Consider the following 10,088-nt stretch of genomic DNA (forward strand, 5'->3'; position numbering starts at 1 on the left):
CGCAGGCACCCGCCACCCCGCCAAGGGAAACCACCGCTTCCCAGCAGGCAGCTGGGCGACGTGACGTGCCGTGACGTGAGAAGCGGGACGGCCGCCGGGCGGAAGCGCGACGCTTTCGCCTCCCGGGAGCCGGCGCGATGCTGGTGCGCGGCGGCGGGTGGGCCCCGTCCTCGGCGGCGCGGCGGCCCGGGCACCCGGGCTGTCAGCCCCGCTGCTCGTTCTGCGGCGCCGGGGACGCCCCGGGCTGCCCGGAGGAGCTCCGGCGGCGTATCGAGGCGGCCCACCGGGAGTCCGGGCAGCCGGGTGCCCGCCGCCCCGAGCTGGCCGAGGGGCCGTCCGAGTGCCCCTTCTGCGGGGAGGCGGCGGGGCGGGAGCTGGAGGCGCGGCTGCGGGGCTCCCCGGCCGCAGGTGAGCGGGGGGGGGGGGAAACGGAGAGCTCCTTGCCGGTGCACCGGAGCGGTTGTGCTCTCATCCCGGCGGGAGGGCCCCGAGGCGGCGGGAGGGTGAAGTCGCTTGGAAAGGGACAGCGGGTGAAGGCGGTGGGGGGGCGTCACTTGAAAAGTCGTCCCCCGCCCCCCGCGGGCGGAACTGAAACGCTGATGCGGGCGAACCTGCGGCGCTTGGCGCGCCCAAAATACAGCAGCGACAACAACAAAAAAAAGCAAATCCCGAAGCGTTTTTGTGATAGGGACGTGGCTTTTGCCTGTCGGACGTGTGTTTGGTCGCAAAGGTTGCACCTGGTCTCCTGAAGCCTCATCTTTGAGAAGATCCTGTCGAGCAGTTGCGGTACACATTAGGGAAAGGTAGTTTTCGGTCCGAAGCAGAGATTTAGGAAAGATCCAGCACCAAAGTATCCCGAAGTGCCAAACGTCGGTTTGGAGACCACAAGGATATTTTGGGGGGATGAAGTTGGAGTAAGGAAAATACTTATTTAAATACTGTATTTTATTTTAAGCATGGTCAGAGTTTTATTCCGACTGCCTGAAGTTACTGGTAGCTATTTCAGCAACTTAGTAACGGCATCTCTGATACTGGGTAATTCTCTTAGAAGACCCACGTTCTTAATGTAACAAGCTGACCAGAAAAACTAGTGATCATGAGGATGCAGAATGTGGCAGTATAATCGAGCACGTTGCATAGTCTATGTTTAAAAAGGTGTTTTACTTAAACTCCAACCAGAACAGATCTTTGTGTTGAATAATATCTTAATTCTATGGATGCAAATAATAATATTTTTGACTAAACAACTTACTTGCCTGCATGACAGTTTCTATTTTAAAAATAGTTGCATTGAGTGTGTTTTTGTTTTATGTACCTAGTGTGTTTCAGGAACCTGTATATTTGCAGTGTTATGCGAAATGTTGCTGGTAAATTTGGATTATCATACTATCAAGTTTCCCTCTAGCCAGTCAGGAATTTTTAGCTTGGCCAAATGCTTTCTAGAAACAGCTAATACAGCATATTAATTCTTGTGTTTTGTGAACCCAGGAAGGTGCAAGTAAAATCCTAAGGGCTCAAAAGGAGGGTAGTGAAGGTGGAGTCAGGCTCTTCTCTGTGGTGCCTAGTGACAGGGCAACAGGCTGTCCGCACAAGTTGAAATACAGCAAATGCCATTTAAATGCAAGAATGCTATTTATTTATTTATTTATTTTTACTGTGAGGGTGGTCAAACACTTCAGTAAGTTGTCTGGGGAACTTGTGGAGTGTCTATCCTTGTAGTTCTTTGAAAACTGACTGGAAAAAGCCATGTGTAATTGAACCTATTTAACTTGACTTGCTTTGAGGGACTAGATGATCTCCTGAAGTCCTTTTGATCCTTACCTATTCTATCTGGTACTCTTCAATAATAATACTAAAACTGCAGAAAGAATGTTTATTTGAGGAGATGCAGGAAGACCAACAAAGAATGACAGCGCATTTTATTTTGTTCTTTCTGCCCACCAACTGCTGTGTTACTGCACAAACATTAAAGTTTTGTAAGCAAGTGTTCTTTTGTTAGCAGGACAGATCTTTTGATTAGTAGTTTGGTATTTCAGACTAAACATCTCCTAATATGAGAATTGTCATAGCAAATGCTGATCTATATGGGGCAAAACTTGATTAATAGAAGGAAAATATGTCTTGTCAGGTATTTAGATACAAATTCTTAAATAGTTGAGAGTAACAGCTGTTTAGAATTTGCTGCCTTCCACTGGGGAGTTCTGATGCCAACACAAAGTTCATTACTGTGTATTTATCTTAGACTGTATATCATTTGGGGCATGATTCTCACAAAAACTAGGAATTGCATTAATCAGAAAACTGCATTTCTTTTTCAGACACGGGAAATAGTGAACAGCTATATGAATGTCCAATGTGCAGTCTTACCTGTACAAACATTCAGATTCTTGAAGAACATGTGGATTTACACTTAGAGGAACATAGCTTTTCAGAAGGTACATGAAAGGATACGGGCTTGATAATACTTGGAAGCATTTACAAATATTTCCATATTGCAGTATAGAGTCTCAGACAAAATTTAAACTAAATAATTCTGTATTTAAAGAGAGAACTGGACGCATACATAATAAAGTTAACATAGTTAATAGCAAGTCCTATCACTTGCCCAAATGCTCTACTTAATTACACATGCTAAAAGAAATCTTTGTCTATGCATGCTTGTTAAAGGAATGTACTGTATGTTAGAACTAAAACCTGAAGCGAAAATTCTTTAAGAGACAGCCATGTTATACTTCTAGCTCTATAGAAGGTTTACATACATGGAATTTAGAGTGGCACATTCCAGTGTGATGAGCTGAAAAGCCATTGCTTATAAAAACTTCAATTGTTTTTTCTCAATTCTTTTATCTAAATGCTTGTCCTGATTGGTTAATTGTAGTGATAAGGTAAATGAATCAAAATTAATTTTACTTATTAGCATGGCTTATAAAATCCTAGAGACTCCCTATCCAGTTCTCTGGTCCTAAATTTGTTTTTGTCACTTTTAGGAGACTGCTGGTAGTGATCCCAGAAGCTAATAAGTGTGTAGTATTCAAGAAACTAGGACTTCTTGCTAACGATGAAGTGAAATATAGTAAACAAAAGTTGTGCTCTTAGTAGTAGAGGTACATGCATTATTTGCCAAGTAATTGCTCCTGTAACTGCATAAACTTTGTCCAAGAGAAGAGTCTGAGTCTTGGTAGACTGAATGCAGTCAGTCCTGTTTACTGTTTGTTACTAATAGCTCAAAGTAACATGGGATTCATCTTTTAAAACTAATGCCTCGTTGTGTTTATGTGTATCTGCTTAGAAAAGAATCTTTAAAAAATAAGTAAATGATCCATCAAAGCATTGTTAACCTCCTGGTCAAGCCTTCTCTTTTTGGAATGTTATCCCTGGGTAGGTGGAAACATAAGAGATCTAGAACTGGCTCAACGGCTCCAAAGTGAGGAAGATAAATGGCAGAGATCAGAAGAGGAGAAGCAAGAGAGGGAAGAATTTAAAAAGCTGCAGGTACAGTAGTATTTTTTAAATGGTAAAATTTTAAACAGTTGTGCCATGAGAAGCTTGAGTATCTTGGGAGTGTAATGACCCGGAATGGCCGTACCAGCTCAGGCCTGTGCAGTCAGACAGGCTGTGTTGAGGTGGTGGTGCAGGAACGGGTTGCAGGCAAACGCAAGCTCTCGGCAACCCCCGTCCTGGCACAGGTGCTGGGCGTGCCAGCCTTGAGCTACTTGGCTTTACTGCTTTGAGTGGTGCTGGCTCGGGCTGGGGCCAGGCCCTCTCTGTCCGTGCCACACTGCAGTCACCAGGCCTGCCCCCTCATACTGTGCTCTGCCCTGGGGCATATCCTCAGGCAGAGTGCCTGAAGCCCTGAGCATCCTGGCTATCCTCCTCCTGGATACCATCTCCTGCTCCAGTGGCCGCTCCCCTGCTAGGTCCTGCTTCCCTCTCCCTCCCACCTGACAGCCCCGAGAGCTTGTTTCACACTCTCACTACCTCCAGGCCACTGTCTGCCTCTGTGCCAAGGGCTGTCTGCCCAAGAGGGAGCAGAGGGACAGGCCTGCTCTTTCGGATGTGGCTTTCCTAGTCCCACATTTCTATTATCGAGGCCTTCAGCTCTAAAATACCGTAAATCTGAAGACTTGGTCTCACAGTTCACTATTTTTCAAAGTTACTGACTGTGTGTGCAGCCTCTCAAAATCACTAAATGTCAGTTTAAAAAAAACGTGATTTAAATCGTGCACATTCCATCCCTAACAGAGACAATATGGCATGGATAATTCTGGAGGCTACAAGCAGCAATTCCTAAAGAATATGGAAAGGGAGGTTGATAGAGGAAGGATGCAGCCTTTTGAATATCACAAGAGAAAAGCTGACATGATGGAATGTTTGGCTTTTGGTATAGATGATGGGAAAACCAAGACTTCAGGTAAAAATTTTGAAATTATATACAACTAAGACTGTACATTTTAGGCAAAATAAAATTTATTATATGAAATGTATTGGGTGGAAATAATACATGCGCTTACAGCTCAGAAGGCCAGCTGCATACTAGGCTACATTGAGAGAAGTGTGACTAGCAGGTAGAGGGAGGTGATTTTTTTTCCCCCCTCTGCTCTGATCTCGTGAGACCCTACCAGGGAGTAGTGCATCCAGCTCTGGGGCCCCCAACATAAGAAGGACACAGATCTACTCAAGTGGTCCAGAGGAGGCCACAAAGATGCTCAGTGGGCTGAAGCACCTCCCTTATGAGGCCAGGCTGAGAGAGTTGGGGGGTTCAGCCTGGAGAAGAGAAGGCTCCGGGGAGCCCTTCGAGCGGCCTCCCAGGGCTTAAAGGGGGGACAGGAGAGGGGGGGAGGGACTCTGGATTAGGGGGTGTGGGGATAGGAGCAGGGGTGATGGTTTTAAAGAGGGCAGATTTAGATGAGATCTAAGGCAGAAATTGTTCCCTGTGCGGGGGGTGAGGCGCTGGCCCGGGGTGCCCAGAGCAGCTGTGGGTGCCCCCTCCCTGGAAGGGTTCAAGGCCAGGTTGGACGGGGCTGGGAGCCCCCTGGGCTGGGGGAAGGGGGCCCTGCCCGGGGCAGGGGGGGTGGAACCAGATGATCTTTGAAGTCCTTTTCAACCCAAACCGTTCTGTGATTCTGTGATTTACAGTTTTCATTCTTGGTAATGATTTAGACTTCAGAGAGGAATTCAGAAAATAATTTGTGATGGCGATGGAATGATTGTCTTCACAATAGCATGACAATAAAGGGCTTTTGAGAATTTGCATATACAAATTGGAGAGAGCATTCCCAGACATGCTATTTCACGTAACAAAGGGGGATTTGCCATATCCTGCCAGTGGATTTAAAAAAAAATATTTACAGTAATTCTCAAATTCAGTGCTATTCATTTCTTGTCTTAGTTTCTCCAGGAAAAATAATTTGGAGGAAATGAAAGAATTACATAGTATGCATAAGTATTTCCATGTTTTTAAGGGGATGTTTTATTGGAGGTGGCAGTGACATGGAAATGCTTTATTGGTGACATTACTTTTCCTGTTTCATTGTAATAGTTTCTGTGCATATCACAGTTTATAACATAGTCCAAGGTGTTTAATTTAAAATATTCACTGTGTAGCAGCAGTGAACAAGTAGCTTCAATTCTCAAAGCTTCATAGCACATGAATTCATCAAAGACCATCAAAGTGAAATAGGTACGACGTCCACTGGTTTTGTGATTGAGATTCTAGATGTGACATAGAATCACTTAGATATTTTAAGATAAAATGTCTTAATCTGTATCTGTTCCAAGCTGGGGAAGGAATCTTTTTCTGGCAAATGTTGTAGTTTGTTTTATAGATAAACTTTGTATTTGGTCTTCTTTAGGAGTCATCGAAGCATTGTGCAAGTACTATCGGAACGAAAACAAAGACGTGAGGCGTGTTTGGCTTTCAGCCGGAGTCGATCACTTCCACTCATCTTTGGGCGACAGAGGCTGGGGTTGCGGTTACAGGAATTTCCAAATGCTCCTTTCCTCACTGTTGCAAAACAGCTTGTATAATGACTGCTTGAGAGGTATTAGAAAAGCACCGCCTATTTTTTTTCGCATACCTCGGATGGCATCCCTACTGACATTTTTTTACCTTTTCATTTACACAGCAAGGCTTACTGTGTCCGTGGTGCCTATTAAATGCTTGTTATACCACTGCAGCTTGCTGTGGAAAGAATCAGAGGGGTGAATACTGGCAAGGCATGACGTGGTTGGAGTTTTAGCTTTCGTTACTTTTTTTTTGGTGCGTCTTTGTATCGTCAACTGCCACTTATAAAAGAAACTGAATATTTTTAATTAACTGTAACCACAATTCAAAAGCTTTTCTGTTCCAGATACCACACTAATTCCTAGTATACCAAAGATTCAGTCCATGATTGAAGATGCCTGGAAAGAAGGCTTTGATCCTCAGGGGGCATCTCACTTCAACAACAGATTACATGGTTCCAAAGCATGGATAGGAGCGTGTGAAATTTATTCACTGTTAACCAGTCTCAGGATAAAGTAAATATTGCTCTCTTTGTTGTTATTTTTAACTGCTGATTTAAGTGCTGTACCTTTAAAGGTCAAAATTGCCAACAGTGTGCTGACAAAGCCACCTTAGTGGCTTTAAATTTAACTGGCCTATAAACAGATCTGATTTAGTGCAGCATAAAGCTGTATAACTAATGCAGGTACATAAATTGAATAACTACTTAAGTTGTTGAGACTTGGTGAAGAATTATGCCACATATGCATAAAATCAGACATTGATTAAAAACTCTCAGTTTCTCTAGAAGTTGTTCTGAATTTCAGCTATTCACTTGTATAACTCTGAAAACTAAGTGGATTCTCTAGTGCACATGTATCACTTGTACCAAAAAATCAAACGTAATTTTTTAAAGCTTCACAAGTTCTTGTTAGACCGAACAGAGTAGAGTGTTTCTTTGCTACAGAATAAATCTTCCAGTTTTGAACAGTATATATTGCATTGCTTTGTAATTATGTGTCCCCTACTACTGTATTAAAAAAAAAAAAAGGTGGTAATCAGCACTTGAGGCCTGGAATTGCTGTTTACAAAACATGTTTGGTGCAGGAGGAAAGGACTGAGATGTGAAAAGGTTGTTTTAACAAACCACCTGCTTGCAATTTTGTTGTTCTTTTCATTCTAAATGTTCTGTAGGTGTCAAATCATTGACTTTCACAAACCAACTGGCCCTACGGGAACACACCCTCGCTTATTCGAGTGGGTTTTGCGTTACTATTCTACAGATAATGAAGGTGGTGCAAAGCTAGTGTGTACTTCCAAACCACCTATCTACTTGCAACATCAAGGTCAGTATCACAGGATGCTGGTTTCTGTTCTCTGTCTTTTTTTCACATGTGCTGCAATTCAGGGTAGCATTTTACATTCCTCCATTTAATTGAAGGCATGGCTTTATTTCCTGTTTGTTTGTTGTTTGGTTTGGGGTTTTTTTGTTGTTTTTTTTTTTTTTTTTTTTTTTTTCTTTTTTTAGTTTTGTAAGAGTAACATAAAGTTTGTATTTTTATTGGATGGAAGAGCTGGGAGTGACTGGGATCTCAGCTTTTTGACATCTGTTCTTTACTCATAACTACGTTATTCAATTTCAAGTAATACCTTCCTTGAGCTGAAAGAAAAGTAGTATGCTACACGGAATTGAATGTATGTGTTCTTAAAATACTGAAACTCTATTTTGGAATTAGGTCACAGTCGTACTGTTGTTGGAATAGAAGAGAAGAAGAATAGAACCTTATGTTTGCTACTGTTTGACCCGGGATGTCCTTCCCAAGAAATGCAGAAACTGCTGAAACAAAGCAATGATGGTGCTGGTCTCAAGCCACTTCGGAAATTTGTGGGTAGCTTAAAAGAAAAGCAATACCAGATAGTGGCTGTAGATGGTGTGCTCTCATCGGAAGAGAAAGCTGTAAGTATTTTGGAAAATTAATACTCAAATGCATGTGCATATTGCATGGTGAATTTTTTTCATGTCTTCACTTTCTTCCTTCTCTGCTACTTTCTGCTTACACTCTGTGAATTGAGTAATCACAGGATATCAAGACTAAAGAAGTTTTTCATGTAAATGCATGCCACCTCGATGTAACTGACAACTTCTAAATCTTTTATGAAGCTTGCAGGTGTTTGCACATGTAAATTAGGCTTTTTTTTTTTTTTCCCTTTTTATTTTCTTAAAATACTTTCTCCCAGATAACCTACTGTGGACATATATGTGAAGCTGTGTGCTATCTATCAGCCTTTGACAGTTGAAGAACAAGGTGCACAGATACTGAGGCCCAGCCATACAATGTCACCTCAGCTTTTGCACTAGAACTAGTGCATTCTTCTTTCTGAAAATAGTTAGGACTTTGTGTATTTAAAACACAGCTCTGAACAACTTGCATGCTTGAGCTGCTGGTATTCTTTATAAATCCTATCTACATGTTTCACTTTGGGCATTGTAACTTTTCAAGACCTTAGGAGTACTTTTTGTTTCTTAAGCTTTCTCTTTCCTACACTCATAAATTGATTCTCAGGACCCATGTTCCGATTCTGCGATGTCTTGTTCAGCACGTTCAAGATTCAGGACAGAATTTTATTTAAGCTATGAAATAACAGGTGACAGAGTTGCCTGCTCAACCATATTTAATGTCTGCATATTGAAATGAGGTATGGTCATAAGTGTCTTCTGGCCCTGAATATGTCAGAAATATCAGTGAAACACAGCCATCTTCTCTTCCTCCTACTGGCAAAAATGTTAAGTTCAGGACACGGTAAAAAAGAAGTGTTGTGTGGGATTTATGTGTGGGGTTTTATTTGATTTTGGGTTTTTTTTCCTTTTTTCAAAGATTTGATATATATTTAAAAATCAGGTTCTTTAGAATTTTGTCTTGAAAGCTCACATTTAATTAAGATGAACTGTAACTCGTTATACTTGTTAAGCTTACTAAACTACTAATTTGGGAAATTATCTTTAAAGCGGTATTTTTGTTCATTAAACTATTCTCTTTCCTTTCTCCCTGCCTTTTTTTTAGGCTCGCTGCCATGCTTCTCGGGTCTTAACATCAGAGAAGATTCCTTAAAGGATGCCTTTATTACTCTCTGGAATTTGCTGGATGTAAAACATTAAACTTCTGGACCGTGACTCTAACTCAACAATTTATAGATCTAAACTATGTCTCCATAAATGTCCGGGGGCTCTGGAGAAGCACAACACTGGAGTAACTTTCTAGTTTTGATCTTTAATCAAAACTCTGCCGTCCGGATGAATCTGTATCTCTGAAGTATTACAGTCCTTGTCTTACTAGAAAATTTTGGTATTTTCTTAGTTGCTTAAGTTACCAAGCAACACCTACCATCCTGTAGCAAACTGTGTACCATAGTTATCTGTCAACAAGCAGTGGATAAAGATACTATGGAACTACTTTACTGGAGTGCCTGGTCATGGTTTACCTCTGTAAATATATTTATGCTGCCTCTGTGGCCAATGCTCTTTCTTACCAAATGTGATTAACAAATATCTGTTACGCCTCAGCAAATTCTCCTGCAACTATATGCAAAGTACAGAAGCAGTTCAGCGATTTCACAATACAGTCTGTTCCACCAGGGATTAATTTTAGTACTCAACTTCTTTCCAGTTAGCTGGCTTCTCTGGAGGTATCCCTTGTAGACATGAACATGTGTGCTGATGAGGTGGATCAGTGTTAGCAGTGGCTTTGCGGCCTAAGATAGGGGTGTCCAAAGTGGGGGGCACGTGCTTTTGGGCTTCTGCAAGGCAATCTGCTGGGGTATAGGAAGAAAACATGTCTTGTACAGTGAATAAATAAAATAAAAAACCCACTTTTTTAAAAAAAAAAAAAATTATTTCACGCTTCTTTTAATTTCTATTTTTGTGTGTATTTTATATTTCCTAGGTCTCTGGGTTATCTCAAACAGGCACTTGAAGTGACTGTTGACCGGGGCCTCTATCGTGCAGGGTTAATGCCATTTAAGAGACTGGAGCTGTCTGCTGAGACACGTATTGGAGCATTTGAGGTACCCTGCTCTAAGGCATGCTGCTCTGGCTGAGTGCAGGAGG

At 42.1% G+C, this 10,088-nt stretch overlaps 1 protein-coding gene across 2 annotated transcripts; it reads left to right on the top strand.

Moving 5' to 3' along the window:
• The first annotated feature begins 66 nt into the window (after positions 1-66).
• On the top strand, positions 67-9,871 carry ZUP1 (zinc finger containing ubiquitin peptidase 1). 2 transcript variants are annotated; one of them, XM_042796108.1, is made up of 9 exons: positions 67-408; positions 2,319-2,435; positions 3,383-3,492; positions 4,243-4,411; positions 5,853-6,041; positions 6,351-6,519; positions 7,178-7,329; positions 7,720-7,940; positions 9,046-9,871. In XM_042796108.1, exons 1-9 carry the CDS (start codon positions 138-140, stop codon positions 9,091-9,093), a joined length of 1,446 nt encoding a protein of 481 aa, XP_042652042.1. In that variant the 5' UTR covers positions 67-137; the 3' UTR covers positions 9,094-9,871. The 2 variants fall into 2 exon arrangements, with proteins under 2 accessions (XP_042652042.1, XP_042652043.1); XM_042796109.1 differs by having other exon boundaries at positions 68-143.
• Positions 9,872-10,088: the final 217 nt, after the last annotated feature.

This window comes from Tyto alba, unplaced genomic scaffold (genome assembly GCF_018691265.1).
Source record: "Tyto alba isolate M040663 unplaced genomic scaffold, T.alba_DEE_v4.0 Super-Scaffold_22, whole genome shotgun sequence".
NCBI classification, from domain to species: domain Eukaryota; kingdom Metazoa; phylum Chordata; class Aves; order Strigiformes; family Tytonidae; genus Tyto; species Tyto alba.